The sequence below is a fragment of the Sorex fumeus genome, unplaced genomic scaffold (genome assembly GCF_029834395.1).
Source record: "Sorex fumeus unplaced genomic scaffold, SorFum_2.1 ptg000130l, whole genome shotgun sequence".
NCBI classification, from domain to species: Eukaryota; Metazoa; Chordata; class Mammalia; order Eulipotyphla; family Soricidae; genus Sorex; species Sorex fumeus.
Genome location: NW_026606187.1, coordinates 6,776,699 through 6,802,387, shown reverse-complemented (window position 1 = coordinate 6,802,387; position 25,689 = coordinate 6,776,699). Strand labels below are relative to the sequence as shown.

The 25,689-nt window shown below is 52.7% G+C and overlaps 1 protein-coding gene across 2 annotated transcripts in view; it reads right to left on the bottom strand.

The window, feature by feature from the left end:
• Positions 1-220: 220 nt before the first annotated feature.
• Positions 221-25,689, bottom strand: part of PRKCB (protein kinase C beta) — a 338,310-nt gene continuing 312,841 nt past the window's right edge. The window contains exon 17 of one of the 2 annotated variants that reach the window (XM_056138780.1): positions 221-876. In XM_056138780.1, the coding sequence (XP_055994755.1) occupies positions 724-876 (153 nt within the window). In that variant the 3' untranslated portion in view covers positions 221-723. Of the gene's footprint in view, positions 877-6,364; positions 7,123-25,689 lie in introns of those variants that run through there. The other variant, XM_056138779.1, reaches the window with a different exon arrangement.

The following is a 25,689-nucleotide window of genomic DNA, read 5'->3' as shown; positions in this document are numbered from 1 at the left end:
TACTTCTACACAGCAATGTAGGCTTCATGTGTTTCCAAGTAACTCTGGTAGCTGGGAAGCTTATAGAAAATACCCCATTCTTTAAGGTGGACAGTGATTTTGATTAACATTTTGTGCATGTGAAACAAATCTCACCTACTGACTACATCAGTCTAAAGCTCTCCAGTCTTGTAACCTCTGTACCAGAGTCTATTTAAAAGCAGACATATAAACGAGAGTGTGCATATATTAACTCAATTTAATCATATCAATTCTTAAACGAAAAAAAAAATTCCTCCATGAGACAATAATTCACAGTAACTGCAAAGCTTACTCACAATTTTTTAAAAATACCAGTCATGCTTAGCATTCAAAGGAGATATTGTAGAATAACTGTAAAAACTTTTACCAGGAACATCAGCTTCTGACTTGAAAAATTACAAATACGGAAGCATTTTGGGCTCAGACATGGGAATTTTGACATTGTCTGTTGGATGGATGAGTTTCTGGAAGTTTGGAAACTGGTACCTCTATCGTTGGATAAAGCGCTTACTCTAAGCTAAACATTTTCAATGTAGAAAACAAACTAGCAAGCTCTACATTACAAAGAAAAGCCTTCGAGGACAAGCCCTCCCCACATTGAATGCCTGTGCACACACCATGGATCCCAGAATACTAGAACTGGTACATACATGTGGCCGAGGGAACTGAGCCTCCCGGCACGAGGACAGAGTTGGCATTCACCTACACGTTAATGACAAATTCGGGGTTAGTATAGGAGAAGCCCGCAAATTCATTTTGATCCAAGTTCATGATGAAGAGTTTGTCAGTGGGCGTGAGCTCCACAGGCTGCCTGGTGAACTCTTTGTCGAAGTTGGAGGTATCTCGCTTGTCTCTCTGCCAAATGGAAAGTAAACACATTAACACAGCTTAGGAAGGAAATGGGAACCAAGACATGCCAACTCCGGGGCGTCTGATGCCGTCAGATGGCCAGGTCAGAGGGAACCCGAGGCTGATGCTCTGGAGCGACTCTTAGAGGGTATGTTATCAGCAATCTTGAGCTTCACATTATGGCCTTGGCTTTGGGATAGAAATCTTGTGGTACTTTTCTTAAGAAAACAAAGGAGACCATAGATTTTTTTCTTTGAAAAGACAACTATCAAAGGATTTGTGCCTATGTGCTTTGTTCTCTTTGGCTTTGAGATGAACTGAGTTGGAAATGACTTCTTGCCAAGTATGAGATCACGCAATTCATCACTGGGTAGAGTGTCCAGGAGAAAAGCATGCAACAGTGGCCCCTGTGGCGAGGAGGCCACTTTCTTTTAAAATGAGGAGTAGTTGTCCACAAGTGCTCGGCTGTGGAAGGGCAGAAGGGCCAGAGGAGCAGTCAGAGCACTGCTTAAAGGAATTGGCAGATCACTGTCCACCCCAGGTGGCCTGTTGCCTCTAGGGCTCAAAAGGCATACCCAGAAACCCACCCCTGCGATGGAGTTTGGGTCTTCATCAGCCAGGGCCTCTGCAAGAACATTCAGGGCATGTAGGTAATCAATGAACTAGAAGAAGTGAAACCCACAGCTCAAAATATGCCAATATTAAAGAAATTCTAGTTTCATAGCTATTCTGAATTTCTTTTTTTGAGGGGCTCAGGCATTCACCGCACCTTATGAACTATAGCTTGGGGTTCCCAGGTGCCCTGAATATGGGGACAAGGAGTAAGATCCCTGTGCATTTATACGAGGTTCATGCCTCTTTGGGGTCCTTGTCAGCCTATGTCCTCTTCCTGTCCTCATCACCCCCATCCTGAGGAGGGAAGGAAAAGCCAGGGTCCTTCTCTGTCCCCACGTGATCAGGCATAGGAGGAAACTGAGGTGCAGTAAGGGAAAGTGACTTGCCCAAGATAGCACAGTGGGTCAGCAATTTTTTTTATCTGACCATTATTAATCATGATAGTGCTTTATCTCCCCCCTCTTCCCCACTGCCCCCGATGGGGAATGGGGGTTGGGAGGATGATGGCTGGTCTGTCATAGGACAACTAAGGGTAATGCTTGGTCTTTGCTGAAATGCACAGGTTGCCTGGCAGACTCTGCATATGGGGTTGGAAAGAGAGTGGGTCTGTGAAGACTGGCCCATTGGCTGCCTCTGGCCCCAGTGGACATGGACAGACAAGGATTTCTCACCGGGAGCTCATCCTCTGATGCCAAAAGGTCTTGTATAGTCATCCCCTCTGATTGCTTGTTCCCTGGAGAGTGGCAGGCTGTCTGAGGGGGTTCCCCATTTAGTCATATGGGATGTGTGCAAGGAATGTAGAGCACTTCAGGAAGGTGGCCTTCCCTTGGAGAGGAACAGGCGACAATGCTGCTTGAACTGTTTGCTGGGTGGAGTCACCTCTGCCAGGCCCCCACTTGCTCTGCTCGGGCTTCTCCTGCCCTCTGTCAGTCTAGCCTGTGCATTTCCAGATATGGAATGTATCCCTTCCGGCGTCCCAAGAGACACCCCTCCCCCACTAACACTGCCTCTGCAGCCCTTCTAAGACCCTGCACGCTGCCCCTTAGCCTCCGTCTCACAATTCTCATGGTGCCAGGAGCTGCCAGTGTTCTGAGAAATGTCTGTCACTGATGATGACAGACAGGTCCTTGTCTGCGGTGCTGGCATTGCATTTCCAGGACCGAGAACCGAGCTCAGCACACTGCAGAGGATCCTAAGTGTCTACTGAATGAAAGGGAACAAAGACTCAAGAAGGAGACACCTTTTTGCTTTTTCCAACTCAGAGATGCTCTCAAGGCAGAGACCACAAGCTACAGCCAAACAATGTCACCTGGTACCGTTAGCTCCCAGCATTCTCTCTGATGTGGGTAGTTCCCACTGTCCATTTGAGCACATGATGGGCTGAACCATGGAGGGACCCTTCACAATTTGATAGTGGTAGGGCTATGTTTGGGGATCAAGGTGTAAGGCCAATGGGTGACCCCTTCCAGATATCCCCTGATAATACTGATCCCATGTGCCTTCTCTGCCTCTGGATGTCCAGCAAAGGCCGCCAAACACTCAGTTTTGAGAGTCTTCACCCCATTTGGAGTGCTGATGTTGACCAACTCGGGCTTCAACCAGTCACATAGCCAATCAGGGCTGGCCACTGGGGGCTTTATCCTGAGGGCACATCTCCCAGAGGAAATACCAATTTTCCCCATGGAGGTAGGAGAGAATGGGTCTCCTTGTTGGAGCAATTCCTTTCTACATCTGAAACCACATGAGAAGAGGGTACCAAATCCAACGGTTTTTTCACCATCATCCTCTTGCTGGCTTTGGAGGTCAACCTGAGTCCTGGGCCACTGTTTCATAGGAGAGAAGTGGGTGAGTGAGAAGTCTAAACTGGGAAAAAAGATTCTTGGTTCTCGTAGACAATTAGCGAGAGCTAATGTGGACTATTGATGTTTCTTTGGATTTTCTTGTTTACTTTCAATTTTTTTTCTTTTTGAGTCATACCTGGCAATGCACAGGGGTTATTCCTGGCTCTGCACTTAGGAATTACTCATGACAGTGCTCGAGGAACCGTATGGGATGCTGGCAATCAAACCTGGGTCGGCCGCATGCAAGGCAAATGTCCTACCCACTGTGCTACGCTCCAACCCCTAACATTTTTTAAGTGGTTTTGGGAAGACAGTCTAAGTCTGACTAGGGGTCCAAGAGCCAGACAGCGTCTAGTTGGGGGATGTGATCTGGAAGGCCAGGGGGTGGGGTCTGGCCTATGGGAATCTGAGTGATGCACCTCAAGAGGTGAAGCTCAAAACTAAGTTGTAAAACCAGTTCCCTCTCCCGAAGCAAATATCCTTCTCTATTAAATCTCCAGATTCGATGTATCTGTTCAAGCACTGAGACTATCTTTGTCCTTCCGGATGGAAGTCCAGCTACCCCCTTGTCTCGCTCTTCTTCCCCATCCACCCTAGAAATCTGGATCTCCATGGCACCTTCTCTTTTGGCCTCAACCTAAGGTCTGCAGAGAAGCAGAGAGAGTGCCAAAGCTTTGCAATAGCTTTCTCCTTCCTGGAAGCAGCTTTCCCAGACTCACTCAGCTGCCTCCTGCATTGTCTCTGTCTGCACACACCCCACCCCCTGCCCCCGCACTGCTGTCCTGGACCCACCACAGGGCTGGCAGACAGCTGAAGTCCCATAAGTGTTGGGTGAGTGAATGAATAAAGAATGGGATCATCATCAAAATACTGTTCTTCTAGGACACAAGTGCCAAGTAGCCCATGGGCACTAGAGATGTTGACAGGTCTGCCTTCTGGTCTCGTTGCACTTGAAATGTTGATTGAAAAGAAAACAGTAAGAGCCCTCTCCATCCCTAAGCTCTGCCAAAGGTCTCGGGGCCAAGCCTTAGCAAGATGAGTTAGGGGAATAGAAACTCTGGCTGGAGTGCCTATTTCTGCAAACGAAACTTTTGAAAAAATAATGGTAGTTATCTGGGAATCATAGAGAGCAGAATATATACATTCTATCATCTATCTATCTCTATCTTACATAGTTCTCTTACGGAGTCTCAATCTGTCAATGGCCCGTGGTTTCGGATCTTCTTGAAAGTGCCTTCAAAGGAAGGCTTAGTGACCCACCAGCCAGGAGAAGGGCCCCGAATGCCTGCTGGCTGATGAGTGGGTCTGGTTCTTTTGGCATCAGAGACGCCAGGGAAAGAGCAGTGAGATCCACACTCAGAGAGTGCACGCCACACAGCTGACCTTGGGCAAGTCACAGCCTTCCCCAAGAAGAAAGCAAGGGGGTCTGGGCCCAGGCGCTTTCCTTCCCTCAACTCCTCAACCTATCAGCTCAGGCACCCAGCCAGGTGTTCCCAAGTCTGCTTGCTACCCCAAAGCAGAAGTGGGGTGCTTTCTGAGCCCACAGCATGGAGAAGCTAGAGGGCAGGAAGGAACGAGGCTTGAATCTCAGGCATCTTGCTCTAGTGGACCACCGCTGGGCATTCAGAATCCCCTGGGTGGGCTGGAGAGAGTCTTGCTGCTGCCTTGCAGGAGTCACTCGCTGTGGGGTAAGGATGCTCCTGAGATAGTCTGAAAAGCAGGGGAGGCAGTGGGAGGTCAGGGGGAGTGCCCTGTTATTCTCCATTCAAAGAGATATGGGGTTCCCCTCTCACCCAGGGGGCTTCCTCAGGCTGTTGGGGGATCAGGAAGCTACTCGCTAGATAGTAGAAGACTGGTACAGTAGTTTGGATAAGGAAGACCATAGGGGCCAGGAGTGCTTCTAGCAGGCCCTCATCTTGACACTGTGGGGATGTGGGCTTGGAGCCCTTGCACTATTCCACGCTTTGTGTGGGCTCCAGAAACACCACTGTGGGCCAGAAGGAGGCCCTGAATGGCCCAAAGCTCCTGCCTCACTGCCTGGCTGGGACAGTGAGGCCAAGACTAAGCTCCGGGTTCATTTCCTTTCTGCCCCAAAGCTCAGGAGACCCTATTTGTAGGTTGGGTCCACATTTTTCAAAAAGAGCCTCCCCCCACTGAAATGGCATTTCTTCTTGGTTTCTTTCCTTGTTCTTTTGTTTTCTTTTTGTTTATTGTGTCTCGATGCTAGAAGAAAAATGGCACATAACAGAGATGCAAGTACAAATGAACATTTCCATGAACATCTGGCAAAACAACATCAGAGTGAAGAATACAGCAGCCCGTACTTCAGGACACGGTGTCTTTCTCAGAGCACTTCATTAGCTTTGCAAAGCCAGCAACCAAGCCAGACGGCAGCCCATCCGCCTGGGAGACGGGGGAGCTGCCAGGCTCCGGAGCCACGGGCTTCTCTGGGAATCCAAGAAGGTCCTAGTGGTTAATAACACTCGGATACGGATTGCAAAGCACGTGTAACAGAGAGAGTTATTCTTATCTTTTTTTCTTTAGCATTTGAACAACAGAAATAAAACCCCAAAGCAAATAAAGTTTGAAATGTAATGTAAAACCACAGCCCTTGGGGGCCTCACTAGAGTGACCATGTCTTTTCAGAAAGCCACCAAATGCCTTCCTCGGGAGTTTGGGGTGAAGGGACCCCGGGACAGAGAGTTTCAGAAATTGGTAGCATGGAGGCACACCTAAGCTGGCTGCCTTTTGAGTTTGTGATGAGTTTTTCCATTGCTGGAAACTTGGGAAAAGCACTCCTGGCTTTTGTTTTGCTTTGGCTTTTGCTTGGGGGCCAAAGCCAGTTGGTGCTCAGAGCTTACTCCTGACTCTGTGTTCAGAGATGGTTCCCAAAGAAACTTGGGGGACCCTATGAGGTGCCGGGGCTGGAACCCTGGTCAGCTGCGGAGGTCAGAGCCTTCCCCCACTATCCTAGCTCACTGTCCTTGACTCCTGGCATCTCTAAAGGGGTTTTATTCCATCATCTCCATAACTCTGAGTTGAAAAGAATAACAAATCCAATTTTACTTTTTTTAGTTTGTTTTGCATGTTCTTTGCAGACAAAGCTCTGGGGGTGGGGGGGTCTCCTCCAAACTAGGCAGGAGGGAGGAATTCCCTCCAAGTCAAAGCAACCACATACTCGGTTGAGAACAGGCAAAGCTAAGGTCTAGAGCGGGAAGAATCCTGCAAGCAATCTGGGGTAGGAAGCATCTACCTTGGAGGGTTAGAATTAGAAAGAATACGTGAAAATGATGGAGCAGGAGAGGGGAAAAGAAAGAAGAAAAAGCAAGCAGGCGTTTTATTTTTATTTTTTTCTGTCCCCACTGGACCTATTCAGCTGACATGCTGGGGAAAGTAAATTGGAAGAAGGCTCAGATAATGTGTTAATTATGCAGCAGCATTTTCCACACGGCCATCTGCAGAAGTCCATCTCCTTGAGAGACCCCAAACTACCTGAGGGCATTTGGGTTCTGAAACATGGTCACTTTAGTCTCATCAGCAAAGAAAACATGGATGCAAGTTTGCAATAAAAAAAAATGTCACCACGGTAGCCGTTGCGCTCGAATGACAGAATGAAGGACGGAGTCTACACAGCTACTTAGCTCTTGACTTCAGGTTTTAAAAATTCAGAGTTAACAAAGGAAAATCCTTCGAATTCTGATTGGTCAATATTCCTGATGACTTCCTGGTCGGGAGGTGTTAGGACGGGTGGATGGCGGGTGAAAAACCGGTCGAAGTTTTCAGCATTTCGCCCACACTATGAGAGGGGAAGAAAAGAACTGGTGGTGGGTGGAAAACGAAACCAACCGAAAACCAAAACAACCAAACAAAACTGGGCGTGGTCTCCTCCAACCCCTTCCCGTCCCCTCACACAGAGAGGCCGTGTCCGTGATCAGAAATGAGAGCAACAGAAAATGCAAAATTCTCATGACCTTGGGCACATGACCTTGGACTCAGCCAGAGCTGCCCCCCCCAACCCCCCACCCCCTGCAGTCTCTCTGGGCGGGCTGGGAGTTAGATGGCAAAGGCATGAGATGGTGGCAGTGCGTGGTCCCCTGGCCCCCAGGAGCTGGCCTAATGCTTGTCTGTTGGAAGAGATGATACCGGAAATGCTCTATGTGTCACAAGACACACTATAATGTTCTGGATATACTTCACCTGGGCAACGCCAGTATCGTGCCTCAGAGTGCCGCCGTCTGGCTCTCAATCAGGAACGATTGATGTTTTGCAGCTCAATTGAAGACAGGGGTTGACAAAGTCCAGTCCACTGAGAACCCGGGACTGGTACCTGCAAGGTCCCGGCAACCGCTTGCCTGGCCCTGGGTAGCCAGGTATATCACTGACCTTCCCCTCAGAAGGTCGCCTGGGCACTCGGCCCTCCTTTCTCCCGGTGGGATGACAGTCGAGTGTGGGCAGGCGGTCAGCCTTGACGGGGAAAACCAGTGCCATTTCTCACTCATCCTGCCAGCCTTTTAGATTGAAAAGGTCGGCGGGTCTGAGATGACGGGGCAGGTGTGTGCCACATGCATGCATACGCACACATACCAGTGCATGCTAGTTCCCGTCCCGAGAGAAGCATCATTAATGGGGTGTTCTTCGTTCTTCACCAGTCAACCCATCTGTACCACACCCCACAGTATCTCAAAGATAGCCTTGGCAGGAGAAAACCCCAGCCTACAAACACAGGAACAGCTGCAACCCTCGATACCCAAGGTAGCTCATCTTCACGCAATTTGCTTCCTGCCTGGCACCCTGAAGTCCCTTTAGCTACAGGACCATATTTAAAACTCCCAGTGAGCTCACAAAGTGAGTTCCAGCATCCTGATGGCACAGATGAGGGTGCCAGGAGATGCCACAGGCTTGACGGCCCACCGAGTGTCTGTCTGGCATGATATCCAAGTTCAGGAGCCGTTTTCAAGAACGGTGGCTAGGCTGGGGGTATGATGGAGAAGGGTCAGAGAATGTGGCTCTCTCCATCAGAGAGACAATGACGGAGGGAGAATTCAGAATGATGACCATTTCTTTTTCTTTTCTTATGGTTTTTTTTGGCTTTTTGGGTCTCACCCCGCAATGCACAGGGGCTACTCCTGGCTCTGCACTCAGGAATCACTCCTGGTGGTGCTTGGGGGACCCCATGGGATGCCGGGAATCGAACCTGGGTTGGCCGCGTGTAAAGCAAACACCCTACCCACTGTACTATTGCTCCAGCCCAGTGATGACAATTTCTTTGAGGTTCCAGAAGAGGAAGGAGCTGAGGGAGTTAGAGGCATGGGTTCTGGGGACACAGCACCAGGTGTCTTGTATGTGGCCAACCCTGCTTTGATCTCCAGCACCACACAATCCTCTGAGTAGTACTGGGGTGGCCCAGTTAATCCCTGTCAGTGCAGAGCATGCATGGTGCCCTTCTTGCGTGGAACCACTCGCCGAGTTGGCTGAACACCACCGGGAGGGGGCCCAGGCACCCTGAGCATTTCTTGGGAGTCCCCCAACCCCACCCTCCCAACCCCCGCACCACACACACACTAAGCATGGGTTCTGGAGCTCATGAGGGCTGTCTTGAAAAGCAAATATAAGGAAGAAAATACAGAAGGGTGGACAGGATAACCACAGTAGCCCAAACCCACGATCCCTTTCTAGGCGTTTGACACACGCTAAGTATTTTATATCTATTTCCTGTCTAACACACAGGGGCAGTGACTCCCCCTGCTCACTGAGAAAGCTGCCCCAGAGGCTGTTCTCGAGTGGTGGGAGAAGAGCCAGAAGAGAGCCAGAGGCAACCCAGGAGGAGATGCTGGCCCAGCGGAAAGGGGCCAGGAGGAGCATCTCTGATAACGGGTCTTGGAGTTGCCACTGGAAGAGTTTCTGGCTGGACGAGAGAAGGGAAGCCGAAAGCCAGAAATGCACGACTGGGCCCTTTTTCTAGCTCTGCAGCCCTGGGGAATGAGGACCAGGCACGGGTGCTGGGGATTAGCCCCAGAGAGGAACAGCCCCGGGCTTCTGTCTTCGAAAGAGGCCATGGGCTGGGCGAGTGGTTCCACGCAAGAAGGGCACCGTGCATGCTCTGCCGACGGGCTCAAATGTGGGCCCGTCTTCCCTCGGTGTAACCCCGAGGACCAGCTCCCTCCTGAACCGGGGGTGATCCGCACAGCTCCCCTGAGGATCGTGAGGAGGAGAAAGGGGCTAAGGCCTGTGATGGCTGCAGCCTGATGCCAAGCAACGTGACTACACAGTAGAGTGGCAGCCCCCTGCGGCTCTCCGTTCCCCAAATCTCCGCCAGCAGCCTCCCCACGAACCAGGCCTGCTCACAGCGCTCAAGTTCTCAATGCTGAAAACGACAAAACTGCATTCACACAGGCTTGTTTTTATCTCCCAAGGAATGTAAAGGGTGTGATATATGACAGCACAACAGTCGGTCTGCACGCAGCCCAGGTTGACACCGGCACCACACTGTCCCCAGCACCACGGGAGTGGGGGTGGGGGCGCCTGGATGTCCTTGGAGTTTCGGAGCCTGAGCACCCTTGGGCCCTGCTTTGGGTCTATGGCCCCTTTGGTCAAGAATCACCGGAACTCCCAGGCTCTATGAGCACTGCTTGGGAGGAAGGGAAGGGGAGGGGAGGGGAGGGGAGGAGAGGGGAGGGGAGGGGAGGGGAGGGGAGGAGAGGGGAGGGGAGGGGAGGGGAGGGGAGGGGACGGGAGGGGAGGGGAGGGAAGGGAAGGGAAGGAGAGGAAAGGGGAGGAAAGGAAAAGAACAAAAGGAAAGAAAAGGAGGGGAGGGGCAGGGAAGGGAGAGGCGAGGAAAGGAAGTGAAAGGAAGGGAAGGGGAGGGAAGAGAAGGCAGGGAAGGGAAGGGGAGAGAAGGGAAGGGAAGGATGGGATAGGAAAAGGGAGGAAGAGAAAGGAAAGAGGAGAAGGAGAGGGAAAGAAAAGGCAACAAGCCAAAGGATGAAGAAACACCCCAAGCTAATGGTGGCAACTGTTTGGCTCTGTTGGCCTCAGGTCTCTGAAAATCAGTTACTTCCAGCCACAGGATCATGACTTGGCAGCGAACAGCAGCTCTGCCGGCCACTGCGGGGGGGGGGGGGGGGGGGGGGAGAAACACCCAAAGCAGGACGGAATGGAAGCTCCTGGCCAGGATTACCGTGCAGATTCTTCCCGTTAGCTTGTTTTCTCATTAGGTGGTGTGCACTGAGTTCTGACATCGTGTCAGCCCTGTGGGTAGCAGGTGGCACCCGGTCCCTGGGATGTGGAAGAGAGGCGGCTGGAGGCACAGAGCAAGTGACTGGACGTGAAAAGATAGAGCATAATGCTGGGGGAGAGAAACGACCCTAGGAAAGATAAAGCCAAAGCAGGATGAGGGGCGAGAGGGTGCTGTGCGTGGAATGGACCTTGGGACTCTCCAGGGAAGGGAAGGAGCTGTGGGGTGTCAGAAGAAACACATCCAAGCAACAGGAGTTGCATGTGCAAAGGCCCTGGGGGCAGAAGCTCAGCTGGAACAGTTCCCACAGAGCTGGGGGAGAGGGAGGTTGGGGGAGAGATAGGGGGCGGGCAAGAAGCCAGATCACAAGGATCTCACTGGCCGAGCAGAGGATTCCCATCCTGGCTGACTCAAAGCTACAGGTGGATTCTGGAGCTGACCACCGTGCTCTGACTGACATTTGGACATGCTCACGAGCTGGACATGAAACAGAGGGGCTGGGAACATGGAGGCCAGTTGGGCGACTGCACTCAGCGCCCAGGTCAGCAGCTTGGAGATGAGTGAGGTCGGGAGGAATGGGGAGATGCATCAGGAGGCGGGGGGCGGGGTCTGTTCTGAATTTAGGGTGGGCAAATTTTGCTAATGAGTCAGGTATGGGTTACGAGAGGAAGAAAGGTGACCCAGGACTTCTGTCCAGAGCTGCCTGAAGTGAGCGAGCGAGAGAGAGACAGAGACAGAAAACAGAGAGACAGAGAGAGACAGAGAGATTGTGTGTGTGCAGGAGGGACTGGACTGAGCACTTGGCTCATCTTTGAGAAGCTGCTGATTGATTCCAGGGGCAATGCAGGATACAGGCGTGCCCTGGGCTCTGCAGGGTGAGGGCTGAAGAGGAGCAGGAGCTAGCCTGAAGGTGGTAGTCAGAGGATGGGCAATTAGAGGAGGAAGCAGGTGCATGGGGCGTTAGAGAAGGGCACGAGCAGGGGGAACAAGCTAGGAGCAGAGTAGAAGGTGACGGCAGTGGTGAGAGGACAGCTGGACAAGAGGGGGTGTTCTCGGGCAGCCCTCCTGGTGCTCGTCTGGTCTTGGGTCTGGGGGACCCGAGGCCTCTGGTGCAGGCAGCTGGAGAGCTCAGCTCCAAAGCATCTTTCTCTCAGGGCTGAGCACGCTTCACAGAGCCTCCAGCGCCCTCCGCTCCAGAAGGCAGCAGCCAGCTGGGGCCTCCCCGCAAGGCAGCGACAAGGGAGCCAGAGAAACAGCGGCTGGGGCTGGCGGCTGGCGGCCTCCCCTCCCGGCAGCCCCCGTGGGCCCGGAGAACAATGCAATCTTTCCGTGACAGAGTCGGAGGATGGGGTTGACCAAGGGGGCACGCGACGGTGGGGCGTGAGTTCCCTGCTAATAAGCTGCTTACGGACGGGCAGATTCCAGCCTCCCTAAGTGTTTCCGTGTTTTTCAAATGGAGCTGTCACTGCCCATTAGCTTCGGGAACTCTCTAAATGGAGACATCAGCCCTCAGGAGGTGCAGCCTGGATCAGCTCTGCTCAGGCTGTGTCCTTGGAGAAGGCAGAAGGCAGGGGGGAGGTAGGGGGAGGCAGGGAAAGGCAGAAGATGGCAGAGGAGGCAGGGGGAGGTAGGGGGAGGCAGAGGGGAGGCAGGGGAAGGTGGGTGGAGGCAGAGGAGGCAGGGAAGAGAGGAGGGCAGGGGAAGTAGGGGAGGCAGGGGAGGCAGGGCGGTTCAGGGGGGAGGTAGGGGGAGACAGAGGAGGGCATAGGGATGCAGAGGAAGCAGAGGGAGGCAGGGGGAGGCAGGGAAAGGCAGGGGAGAGCATGGGGAGGCAGGGGGAGGCAGGAGAGGGCAGGGGGATGGAATCACGAGAACCTGGTCACCCCTCTTGTTCTGTACTCAGGCAGGATACTCCAGAGTCCCAAGAAACCTCAACCCTTCGCCACTGTGATACTGTTCCAGGGCTCCCGGAACAGGGAGGAGTGAGCCAAGCCAACCTGGATATCCAAGTCAGCAGGCATCCCTTTGCTAGAGCTGGGGAGGGAAGGAAGGATGTTGACATCAATGATGCCCCGTGCGGGAGAATCCAAAGGCGGTCTTCTCCAAAGGTGGTCCTCCTCCTCCTCCTCCTCCTCCTCCTCCTCCTCCTCCTCCTCCTCCTCCTCCTCCTCCTCCTCCTCCTCCTCTCCCTCTCCCTGATTTGTTTCATGGTGTCAAAAGCAGCCCTGGCAGAGCTGTGGAGCAGCTCGCAGTCATAGTAGTCACGGACAGTGGCCTCTGGGGTCCATCACGCCCACACTTGCTCCCTGCCTCCCACAGCCTGTTTGGGACTTGGCCCTGCTAAGTGGGCAACAGGTCTTCCTGCCCACATCCAGAACCCCTTGCTCCTTACGTAACGCCCAGCACACCTGCTCCCAGTTCCCCAAACTCACCTGCTGTCTACACCCCCAAGCACAGGTGATCCATAGGCTGGGAACACGGGCCCCCTCCCCACCCCACCCCTCCGCCCTACCGCCTGCTGTCTCACAGTCTGACAGATGTCACTTCCTCCAAGACCTCTTTACCTGATGCCCCCTCTAGTCTCCTGCAGTCGGGCCATCAAGATGCAAGATGTCAGAGAATTGTTACAAGGGGAAGAGGGAGAGAGAGAAAGTCCTCGGAACCAACTCTAGACTAAGAAGGGAGTGGATTACGTAAGTCCCCTTGGAAAAGAACCATGCAAGTGAAGGGATGTGGGAAATGTTGGCTTAGGTTTGGTTTTTTGGTTTTTCTTGGGGGAGGGGGCATACCAGGGCTTACTCAGGGCTCCCCCCTGGTGGGTTCAGAAGACCCTGTGCAGTTCCAGAGACTGAGGCCAGGTCAGCGGAATGCAAGTCAAGTGCCTCTACCTGCTGCCTCGTCTCTACCTCCCAGATGTGGAAGAATATTAAGAGACAAGTTTTACGTAATTCCTAGCAAACAGTGCACACGGTAATTTTTCCTCCCATCAACTAGATACCTACATGTGTGTGTAATCAGGGGCAAGAGTTTTACAGGCTGTTTTGTTTGATTCTCTTACGCTTTGCTGTGTTTGTCAAAATATAAGTAGCAAGCATGTATTGTTATTTGGGGGTAATAATAAAAATAACTGCTGTTTTGGTATTTGGAGGGGCCTCACTTGGGGGGTGTTTGGGAGCACTGTGAGGGGGTGCTTTAGCCGGTGGTGCTGGGGAGTGAACCTGGGATCTCACATATGCAAGATTTGAGCTCTACCAAGCAAGCAGCATCTGCGGGGCCCTAGAGGGGCCACTGGCTGGGAAGCAAGGTGGGGCAGGGTGGGGGGATTAGGTCAGGGAAACGTTGCACTGCACTGTTTAGGACTTCACTCCGGCTGTCCGGGGGCTGTCTGAGTGTGTGAAAACGGAGGGGTGAGCATCTGGAATCCTTTCTGCTTGCCGCAAGCTGGCCCAGGAGATGCAGTGGTGGCGCTTTTGTTCAAACGGGGGAAACGAGTGCTTAGAGCTGGGGTCGAGGACGCCACTGGGCAGAGGAGAGAGAGTGTTCTGGGTGGGACCAGGAGACACCCTGTGTCTCTGGGGAAGGGAAAGGCAGACTGCGGGAAGGAAGGAGGAGGAGAGAGAGCAGGGGCAGGCAGAGATGCCACCGAGGTGGAATCAGTTACTCCCGGGATGCTCAGGGGCCCAAGAGGGGTCACATGGCCAGCTTCATCTCTCTCGAGGTGCAGAGGCCCCTTGGTCCCCCAACCCAGGACATAGATAGGAACTGAGACTAGAAGGCCCCAGTGGAAGAGTCACAGAGCTGGGGAGAAAGGAAAAGAGGCCGTTTTTTGAATCCCCCCACCCCAAAATACTGTGTGTAGCAGCACACCCAATGCTGTTCTGGGGACTGTGCAGTACAGGATTTCGAACTTTGGGCTCTGGCACGTGCAACATGCACACAGCCCTTGAAGCCATCTTCCTGGCCAGCCAACCCTTAACCTTTTATTATTACTTCTTTTGAAATGTGCACCTTCAAAGTACTGTTGGTGGGCAGGGCGGTGGGGGTAGGGGCTGTCTTTGATTGTGATCTGGGCTTACTCCTGGCTCTGCTTCTGTGCTCAGGAATCATTTCTGGCAGTGATCCACGGGCCATATGCCATGCCCTGGGGGTTGAACTGGGGTCTGCAGCATGCGAGGCACGTGTCTGACCTCCCTGGACCAATTCTCTGGTATGAAACAGCAAATTCAGTGACATTTAGGGACTTCTTTAGACCTCCGTGGCAGGAGGGCTCAGGAGGGCCTCCACCAGCCAGCAACAGGCATCTATTTTCTTTTTCTTTATTCTTCTTATTTTGCTTTTTGGGTCACACCCAACGATGCTCAGGGTTTACTCCTGGCTCTGTGCTCAGGAATTATTCCTGGAGGTGCTTGGGGGACCCAATGGGACGCTGGAGCTCAAACCTGGGTTGGCTGCATGGAAGGCAAACACTCTCCCTGCTGCATTATTGCTCTGGCCCCTTTTTAAAAAAGTTGTTTTTTTTAAGATTTTAATTTTTTTTCTTTTTGGGTCACACCCAGTGATGCTCAGGGGTTACTCCTGGATCTGCACTCCTGGCAGTGCGGGGGGAGGGGGGGAAACCCTGTGAGATGCCGGGGACTGAACCTGGGTCAGCCGTGTGCAAGGCAAACGCCCTATCTGCTGTGCTATCACTCCGGCCCCCATCTCACCCCATCAAAGTAGTTTGTATCCAAGGTTTTTCTCCCGAGCAGTGTCAGATGATATTCAGGGTGGCCTGACCTTTGGCAAAGCAAAACTGCCGCCAGTCCATTTCCTGCTCAGAACATATTCCTGACTGGGCAGCTGATGTGGGCTGTCTTAAGGAGGAAACTGGCTGAGTCTTGGGAAGTCTTCAGGGCTCAACGGACAAGTTTCATTTTTTGTGCCCCCCCCCAAATCATGTAAAACTGACATGTGATGTTTGGGTTTCTATTTAAATGCCACCTTCCCAGAGAAGCTGTTCCAGGTCACCTCCAAATACAGTGGATCACCGACCCCATTACTCTCCACCTTCTTCCTCGCTTTTGGGCCATACTTAGCAGTGCTCAGGGCTTACTTCCTGACTCTGTGCTCAGCGGTCACTCCTGGCGAGGCTTGTGGGACCCTATGGGGTGCCGGGGATCAGACCTACATTGACCACATGCAAGGCAAGCGCCTTAACCATTGTACTATCACTCCGGCCCCTTCCCCTTCACTTTCTTCATGGAGGGGAAATAGCAGCCCCCCTCCTGCTTCTCCCCAGCTGTCTCCCTTCACTCTTTTCTTTCTTTCTTTTTTTTTTGCTTTTTGGGTCATACCCGGCGATGCACAGGGTTTACTCCTGGCTCGTGCACTCAGGAGTTACTCCTGGCGGTGCTCAGGGACCATATGGGATGCTGGGAATCAAACCCGGGTCGGCCAGGTCAGCCACATGCAAGGCAAACGCCCTACCTGCTGTGCTATTGCTCCAGCCACCCCCCCCCCACCCTCACTCTTTCCATGGGCCAGGGGGAGCTGCTCTGTGGCTTGACTGACGACCTGTTTCTTTCTCTGCTTATCTGTGAATATTTCGGCTCCCTACTGCACCCTGAGGACACAGCACCAGGCTGGGACAGAGAAGGCATCAGTAAGGAGGCAGGCCGAGGCTGCATCACTGGTTCCCAAGCACCCAGTACTGCAGCTAGCCCCACATTTCCACCCAGTCCTGCAGCGCAGGAGGGACCGGGAGAGAACAGCTCTGATATCAGACTGCACCCCGAGCCCAGATTTGACAAGTGATCAGACCCTGTAAAAAAAAAATCTTCTACATATAAAAACCAGCCAATTGCTCCAAAGTATAAGCACATGTGGTTCTACATTGCTTGAGTGCTAACATTTTCGTCTGCATACTTGATGGCTAGGAAGCTAGGAAGATTAGGAAGATTTTCTTCTTGTCTATAGAATCATCACTTTATTGTTCAGCCTGTAACCCCCCTACCCCCGAATAAAATACACTCAATACCCTCACCCATGAACAGAATATCGCCTTTTTCTTCTTGGCTCTCCACCATCTATCCTAAATGATTGTACGTTACCGGGAAAGGATTTACATTAAGCCTTCAAGTAATAAATGACCCCTTTTATTTGCCTATGTTTTGAAACCTTCGATTCTCAAAGGACAGCCAGCTAGGAAAAGGATGAGGTTCACTTAATGGACAAATGAAAAAGTTAACAGCTGGAAGGGCTGGAACATTAGTATAGGGGGAGAAGTACTTGCCTTGCACGTAGCCAAACCAGGTTGGATTCCCAACTCTACACATGATCTCCTGAGTACCGCCAGGAGTGATCCCTGAGCACAGAGCCAGGAGTAAGCCCTGAGCACTGTAAGGGGTGTCCCTCAAACAAACAACAAAAATATTGGGGGCCAGAGAGATAGTACACTGGACAGAGTGCTTACTTTTGCAGGCAGCTGACCTAGGTTTTATCCTTGGCTCCACATATGGTCCCTCAAGCAATGCCGGAAGTGATCCCTGAGTGCAGAGCCAGGAGTAAGTCCTGAGCACCACTGGGAATGCTCCATTCCCCTCCAGAAGGAGGTGGTGGTACTGGGAGGCTGTGGGATGAAGAACCAGAGAGCCTTTCTGCAGATAAAGGTGGGGCAAGGAGACTGAATCTTAGCACACAGTTTTTGATGCCACTTGAGGATTTTGCTCCCACTTTCTTTTTTTTTTTTTTTTGTTAAAGAAGCAAGATAAAAATGCCCAATAAGAAGATGAGGTCCAGGAAGCCCAGGCAAGCCAAGACATGCATCTGAGAAGATGAGGCCACGGACTTCTCCATGGAGGGTCTGTGCTGGATCTCACTGAACCGAGAAGAGTTTCAGAGAGCCGGAGAAGTGACAACTCCTGATCCAGTTTGTAGGTAGGAGTCGAAGAAAGAGGCTGGAGTGATGGAATCTCGGGGGTGTTGGTTTGGAGGCCACACCTTGCACTATTGAGGGGTTACTCCTGGGTTTGTGCTCTGAGGTCACTCCAGGTGGTGTTCTGGGGACCGTGTGGTCCTGAGGATGAAACCTGGCCAATTCTTAGCAAGGCAAGTGCCTTAACCCTTGCCCTATCCCTCCAGCTCCGGGAGGGCCTTTGTGTGCGGAAAGGGATGCACATACCCAGCTGTGCTCAGGGCTAACCCCTGCCTCTGTGCTCAGGCTTAACCCCTGCCTCTGTACTCAGGGCACCATCTTCAATGCTAGTGATTAACTCAGGGTCTGCGGTTAGTAATAGAAGCACCAGCCCCCATATCCTATCTCCAGCCCCAGTCTGGGCTCCTCAAGACCAGGAAGACTTGGGTGGGGGAGGGGTGTCCATGTGCAGAAGAATGAGCCAGAACAGAGTTATACAGGACATTGCTGGTTTGCATATCTGGGGTGGGGAAATCGCTCTTTTTTCTTTTGCTCCCTCAATAAAATGGGCTTTATTTTTCTTGGACAACCCACCTTTTTCCCTTCTCAAGATGTCTGGTTAGGATGGGTGAGACCCTGTCCCCTTGTCAGGAGACATGGGGTCCTACCAGCATCTTCTACCCTCCCCAGGGCACACCGGAAGACATGGGTACCTAACCCAAAATCTAACCCATCTTCTCCTTTCTGGAAAATGAACTCGAAGCTGCTGGGATTTTCCAGGACCATTCAGGTTTTTTTTTTCTTTTTTCTTTTGTTTTAAAATACAGGTGTTACAAAGGACAGCAGTCTGAAGTCTCCTGGGGCCCGAGAAAGAGTTCTGAGAACGAAGACCTTTCATCAACACAGAGGGAAGCCATTCCAAGGCATAGGATTCGGAGTTGAAGAAATAGGACCTTAACTTCAACTGGCCTAAGGACTTCCTTCCTCGATGCGTGACCTAGGGCAAGTGATTTAAACCTCTCTGAGTTGGTTTTCTCATCTGGCAAGAAATTGAATCCTAGCAGCGACTTTGTGGGTTGGCAAAGGGGATGAAGTGAGAGCAATAAAACAATGTGTTCGGGTGCCCTGTAAAATGGAATAATCTAACAGGACATGTCCGGCCCGTTCTAGTGCAACTGCTGTAAACAGTGTTATTAATAAAGTCCCACCGCCACTGAACGCTTCGCTTCTCTCACCCTGGTTCTTTTCTGTTCTGTGGAAGAGGCGAATCTCTGAGGCCCCACTGGTCCATGGATTCGGAGGCTCTGCGTGTCATCCTCTCAGCATCTCTTGGTCCTTGACTTCTCTTGTACTTTGGGGGTCACTGCCCGACAGAAACCTAAGATTTTCACACCTCTCCATCCTATGATCTTCCCTCCTACCATTTTAATCCAGACTGCAGGCTCCTCTGCCATGGGACAGCTCAAAGGCAAACCCCGGTAAGTGATTTAGAAACTTCCTTTGGCCCTCACACCTGCCAAGTGGAGACACTGAAAAGAACTTGGGTTTGATCTGCAGCTGAAATAGGATTTTCAGGTGGGTGGATGGATGGACGCACACACACATGCACGCGCGCGCACACACACACACACACACACACACACACACACGGTATCCAGAACAACTCTTGGCTATTTATTTTCAGAGCAAGAATGCAGCCTAATATTTTGATTCAGCTCTCTGCAAACTCCACACTCCAGAGAGCTGAAAGAACAAATAACACGGAGTGGGGTTGCGCAGACGCCCTGAACGCCTCATTGCAGATACCGCCGCCTGTCAACCCTGCCCGTGGTAACTCAGCAGCTGTTCTTGCTGTCAGCCTGGGAATCAGCTTTGAGAAACAAGAAGAGATTTGCATCTTTAAAAATTCTGCAGTGAATTGTAAAAGGGGCAAGGGAATACTTGCTTCTTGAGATAGTTGGGTTTTTCTCTCTCTTTTTTTTTTTGCTTCTTTTGGGTCACACTCGGTGATGCACAGGGGTTACTCCTGGTTCTGCACTCAGGAATTACTTCTGGCGGTGCTTGGGGGAACATATGGGATGCTGGGAATCGAACCCAGATCAGCTGAGTGCAAGGCAAATGCCCTACCCACTGTGCTATTGCTCCATCCCCGGTTTGTTTGTTTTAATAAAGGTAAAGGTAAAGGTAAAGGCCCTCCCATTGATCGTTGATTTGCTCGAGCGGGCCCAGTAACGTCTCCATTGGAGACTTTATTGTTACTGTGTCTGGCATATCGAATACTCTCGGTAGCTTGCCGGGCTCTCCGAGAGGGGCGGAGGAATCGAACTCGGGTCGGCCATCTTGGCCGCTTGTAAGGCGAACGCCCTACCCGCTGTGCTATGGCTCCAGCCCATTTGTTGTTTGTTTTAATAATAAATTTAAAATCACGTGAATTGCAAGGATTCAGAGTCTGCCATATGAGAGACCTCTTCCCATTTGCTGATAACCTGGGCTCTCCCGGGAGTGGGGGCACAGAGCTGAAAAGGGGGTTCGGGGTTCTCGTTATTGTGGCAGGTGGGGTTCGGGGTTCTTGTTATTGTGGCAGGTGGGGTTCGGGGTTCTCGTTATTGTGGCAGGTGGGTGGATGGTCGTGAAGTCGTGGTCCGAGACCCACCAGCTCTCAGTTCCTGAGTCTTGAATTGATTCTAATCTTGCCACATTCCTGTGGTTTGTCTATGACAAGAGGCGAGTGACGCTTACATGTCACGGGGTCGGTGGTGACCGAAAAGAGGTTAAGGCTGGCAGGGACTTAGCATGCGGCACAAACCCAGTATCCTGCATCTTTCCACATCACCCTCCCCAAACACATCGTCAATACAGGTCTCATCAGGATGATTTTAAATTCCTTAAAAAAATAGTAAGTTCTCTTGAGCTTTTGGCAGTATGGGAAGCCAGTTTCTAGTCTTCAATAAATCATATTAAGTAAAAGCCAGATCCTTTCCGTAAAGCCTTGAATGGGGAGTTTTCAAAAGCAAACACACAAAGGTTACACTTTGTGGCTTCAATTCAGAAATGCCAGCACATCAAACACACGCACTCACGCGCGCGAGCGCGCGCGCACACACACACACACACACACACACACACATTTACTCGCATGGTGTAAAGGGCAATTGGGTTTGTAGGAGAATGCCACGCCAACAGCACTGCAGCTCATTAAAGCCGTACTTGAAGCTTCTGACCTCTGCTACATAAACAACGTTTCCAGATGACAGAATCACCAAGAAACCGCGTCCGATAAGCATGATTTAGTTTCTGAAAGCCGCTCAACCTGGAGATTCCCGGAGGAGGCCATCAGAGGCCCAATGCGGTGTTTGGGAAACAGTATTAACTGAAAGGCCAGAATCAAATCGAGGAGGACAAGCCCCTGTGCTTTCTCAGTCTGTGAGTGTCTTGAACTTTCCTGGTGGGTGGAAGCCTTGACACCCTGCAGGGCACCAGGTGCGGCAGAGACCAGGTAACAAGCAGAAAGAGCTGGACTGGGGCTGGAGTGATAGCACAGCGGGTAGGGCATTTGCCTTGCACGTGGCTGACCCAGGTTCGATTCCCAGCAACCCATATGGTCCCCTGAGCACTGCCAGGAGTAACCCCTGAGCATCGCCGGGTGTGACCCAAAAATCAAAAAAAAAAAAAAGAAAGAAAGAGCCCGACTGTCCATGGTGGGCTGGGGGACAGCAGGGAGGCCAGGAGTAACCCCTGAGCATCACCGGGTGTGACCCAAAAAGCAAAAAAAAAAAAAAAAAGGAAGAGCCCGACTGTCCATGGTGGGCTGGGGGACAGCAGGGAGGCCAGGAGTAACCCCTGAGCATCACTGGGTGTGACCCAAAAAGCAAAAAAAAAAAAAAAAGAAAGAGCCCGACTGTCCATGGTGGGCTGGGGGACAGCAGGGAGGCCTGTGAATGTGCTGACAAGACATGCCATTCATGGTGGCATCAGAGCACCTGGTGGCCCCTGGGGAAGGACCTTGCTGTACTGGTCATCACATGGGTCACCTTTGGGGACACTCAGCCATGTGAATGAGTACGCAGGTTGACTTCTTTTCATTGTGGCTGTTGTTCTTTTGTGGGGGCCACATGTGGCAGAGCTCAGGGCTTCCTCCTGGCTCTGCGCTCACTCCTGGCGGGGTTCAGAGGGCCAAGGGGAGAACCCAGGTTGAACACATTCAAGTGTCTGCTGTACCATCTCTCGCCCCTACCCTGACTTCTGACTCCACAGGCTACAATGAATGGGGGGTGGGAGGGTCCTGGGACCCCACATGACTTTTCTCTTCAGTTTGCTGTACCGAGGTTGCCAGCTAGGGAGACTGACCCATCAGCTGCCTCCTGGGAAAACAGAAGCTTCACTCCAGGCTTGGGCTGTCTCGTTTCCAGAGTGGAACCCAACCTGGATGGGGCTTCTGGGACACAGGGAATCTCACTCAGGTAAGTCACAGCAAGGGAAACCAGCCGAAACTGCATCTGGTATCACGGGGGCAGGGGTAGGGAGCTACTGCACCCACCGAGGGTGCTCTGAGCTCACATGGGTGCTGCCACCGAACGGGGGCACCCTGGGGGTCTTCGGGGCAGTTATCCCCCAAAGGGAACCACTGGGGGAGTTATCCCCCAAGGGAACCTCTGGGAACCTTGAGCTTCCCCATCTCCATGTGGTTTTCAGGATGGCGGAGACAGGTCTGGCCCAAGCCCTTGGCAACCAGAGCGCCGACCTCACCATGATCTTGCCTGGCTCCCCCAGGAGTGCCCCCTGCTTCTTCCCAGGATGGCTCCACACAGCTCATGGGTGATACTCAACAGGCAAGGAGGTAGGCGGTCTAGGGGTGGGAATAATCTGTCCTGCGCTGTGGGCAATTCTGAGGTGCCTGGCAGTGCCAGGAGCTGGGGAGGGCATGGGGACACCATGCTGAAATGATGGGGGCATCCAAGTAGCCCTGTGGCGTCCATCTCGTGTCCATCACCTCTCGCTTGGGTGGCTGCCAGAGCCCCACAGCTGTTCTCCCGACCTCCTCTGTGAGTCGGTAGAGGTTAGACTTTCACAAGCCACACCCGTGCCGTTTCTTTGCTCTCAGCCCTCCTGTGGCACAGTGAGAGTCAAAGGCCCTACAGGGGCCCTCCCAGGACCCCTTGATCCCACAACCCCCTGAATCCACGTCTCCTCTGATTTCATGTCTCCCTCGCCCATTCCCTCGAAGGGGCCAGGTAAGTTTCTGCCAAGGGCCTTTGCACCTGTTGTGACCAACTGAACCAGCTCTTTCCTCTTCTCACAGAGACAAGGCTCCATTCTCCCACGCCTTCTTCCCTTCTTCTCTGGTTTGCTGCTTTCTCACTGAGACTCTCCAGCCACCTTATAGAACACTGACTCCCCCTCCCAGCCCCCAGAACTCCCATTCCTATTCCTCCGTAATGCCTATTGTAACCGCAACCAATTCGTGCGCTCTGGGTTTAACATCCGTCTGCCCCCCTCTAGAGACTGTTAGTCCCCGGTGGGCACAGATTTTCACTGCTTTCAGGGCCACGACTCCACCCCCTACAACAAAAAGTACCTCCCCTGAACACACTGCTCCTCACATGTGTCCTAGCATCTGGCCCCTCCCCAGCAGAAGAGCCAAAGAGCACACGCTGCCTTGCAACCCTCCCGCCTAGCCCCCGGCACGTCCGCTCGGCAGACAGCCTGTTCTTGCCCCGCTGCATTGTGCAGCTGGACCCGCGGGACCACATGCTTGGCTCAGCTTTTGTGTAGGATGAGGCTCGCAGTTCCTCACGCCGCTGTCCCCACGTGGCTCCAACAGGACTTCCCCTTCACCCCTGACCTCACACTGTGTCCATCCAGTGCCACTGGAGGCCAGCAGTGCCCTCTTTCTCTCACCCAGGGGCAGGGCTGCAGGGTCTCTGGGCCAGTCCCACTCTACGTTTTCATCAGCCATTCCCATTTGAACCAAGTGACCGGTGTGTACCCCTTAAAGTTTAAGAAGCAGGGTTAGAGGGCTGGAGTGATAGCAGAGCGGGGAGGGCATTTGCCTAGCACAGGGCCGACCTGGGGTCACACCCAGCATCCCATATGGTCCCCGAGCACCACCAGGAGTAATTCCTGAGTGCATGAGCCAATAGTAACCCCTGTGCATTGCTGGGTATGACCCAAAAAGCAAAAAAAAAAAAGCAGTATTAGGGGCCCCAGGTCGGGGGATGGTTTCATGGCCAAAAACAAAACAAAAACTTACCCCCAAGCCCCCACCAGCTCCCGCTTTGCCAACCTGGGGCAGTGAGTGTGATTCCTGGTGTGGGATCCTCAGATTCCTCCTAGCAGAGCTCAGAGTCAGTGGCTCTGGGATCTGGGCCCCTGGGCCCCCACCAAAGGTGTGATGGCTGGCTTCCAGCAAGGTGTGTGCACTCCCTAAAGCATCACTGCAGCCAGGAGCACCCCCACCCCCACCTGGCCCCCTAAAGCACCACAGGCAAGCGCTGTCACAACAGCAACAAGGGGAAAGGAGGTGGAGGGTGGGCAGGGGATAAAAAGGGCAAAATAAAACCAAGAGGCGACTCCGGGCAATAGCACAGCACTGGGCACGCGGCACCAGCTTTCCCCGCCCGGAGTCAGAGAGCCTGCTCTGCTTCCCTCAGGAGCTCGGCCCTGCGCCCACGGCACCATCGCAGGCGCCGTGACAGATACAGTTCAGCGCCCAAATTATAGGCCTCTCGAAAGGGAGGGCAGGGACTTCCACAACAACCAATTTGTCGGAGACACCCTGTGGCACCAGAGGAAAACAGGCTGTGCTCTAGCCCTGCTCCCCGCAGCAACCCGCTGCCCAGCTCGGGTGAGGCCGGACTTGCCTGCCTCCCTGGTGCGTGCTCCCTTCCTCGCCATCCTCGGTGAAAATAACCAGGCACCTGGGAGGAACCGACCCCGTGCCAGGTGGGGAATTGGGCACAGAAGAAGTCAGGCTGTTTGGAAAGACAGATACATGTGGCTGACCCGGGTTCGATTCCCAGCATCCCATATGGTCCCCAAAGCACCTCTAGGAGTGATTCCTCAATGCATAAGCCAGGAGTAACCCCTGTGCATCGCCGGGTGTGACCCAAAAACAACAAAAAAAAGTGACAGCAGAGCCTGGCACGTCGGGCACAGGCTGGCAGAAGAGGCCCCATTTAAAAAAAAAGAACATGGCAGGGTTGATGCTCCGCTGACTTGATGGGAGAAGGTGCAGGGCCAGGAGGGGCAGGGGTGAGGTGAGCATGGAGAAGGGCTTTGGACAGGCCAGGTGCAAGGTTCTGTGTGAACAAAGCTGGAAAGTGAAGGGAGCTTGGGAATGCTGGGTTCAGAAGGACCCCCGCCCCCTCTCCACAACAAACCAAGATGCCAAGGAACAGATGTCATCCACAGCTTTGGGCAAAAGGATGACACCATCTGATACCCGTTAAAAAATAAAATCCTGAGGCCAGAGTTCAGTGGGTAAGGCCCTTGCCTTGTATGCGGCCGACCCAAGTTTGATCTCCAACATCCCATACGGTCTCCTGAGCACTGCCAGGAGCAACCCCTGAGCATCACCAGGTGTGGCCCTCCCCCTCCCCCAATTTGAAAAAATAACAAATCAAATAAAATCATCCCAAAACAAAACAGCCAAGCGGATGAGATTTCTCCATTTGGAACAATGCTCTGCAGACAGCTTCCCGTCACAGTAAGAGATGGCCCGGGGAACAGCGTAAGGCACCCATTGGAAATGATTTTAATGAACCTCCCATAATAGCACCCTTCGGTGAGGGGTGAATATAAGCCTTGGTTATTGCTCTGTCTCCCTCCACTGCTCTCTGGTTAATGGTGTGCATGAATCAGAGGTCCCGGCAGAGAGACAGGCAGGCTCTAGAACACTCTCCGGGCACATGGCCACGACCCACGGGGCAACCCGAGGGAATGAAGGATGCAGGGCTCTGAGGCCATCAACTGTCTGCTGTGCCGTGCTGGCATCCGCGCAGGTGGGACAGAGAGGGTGGGTGGCACATCCGCTCTTATTTCTGATCCTGTCTGAGGTGATCCCAGGCACGGCTTGCTTCCTCCTAGAGCTGGGGCAGAACATCCGAAAGTCGGAGAGCTCAGGATCTCGGGATCGCCCAAGTCCCCACTCAGCACACGTCAGGGACCCAGGCCAGGGGTCTCTTGGAAGTGATGATGGAGCCTATTGCTCAGACCCCATTGGCATCTTCTGCTCGTTG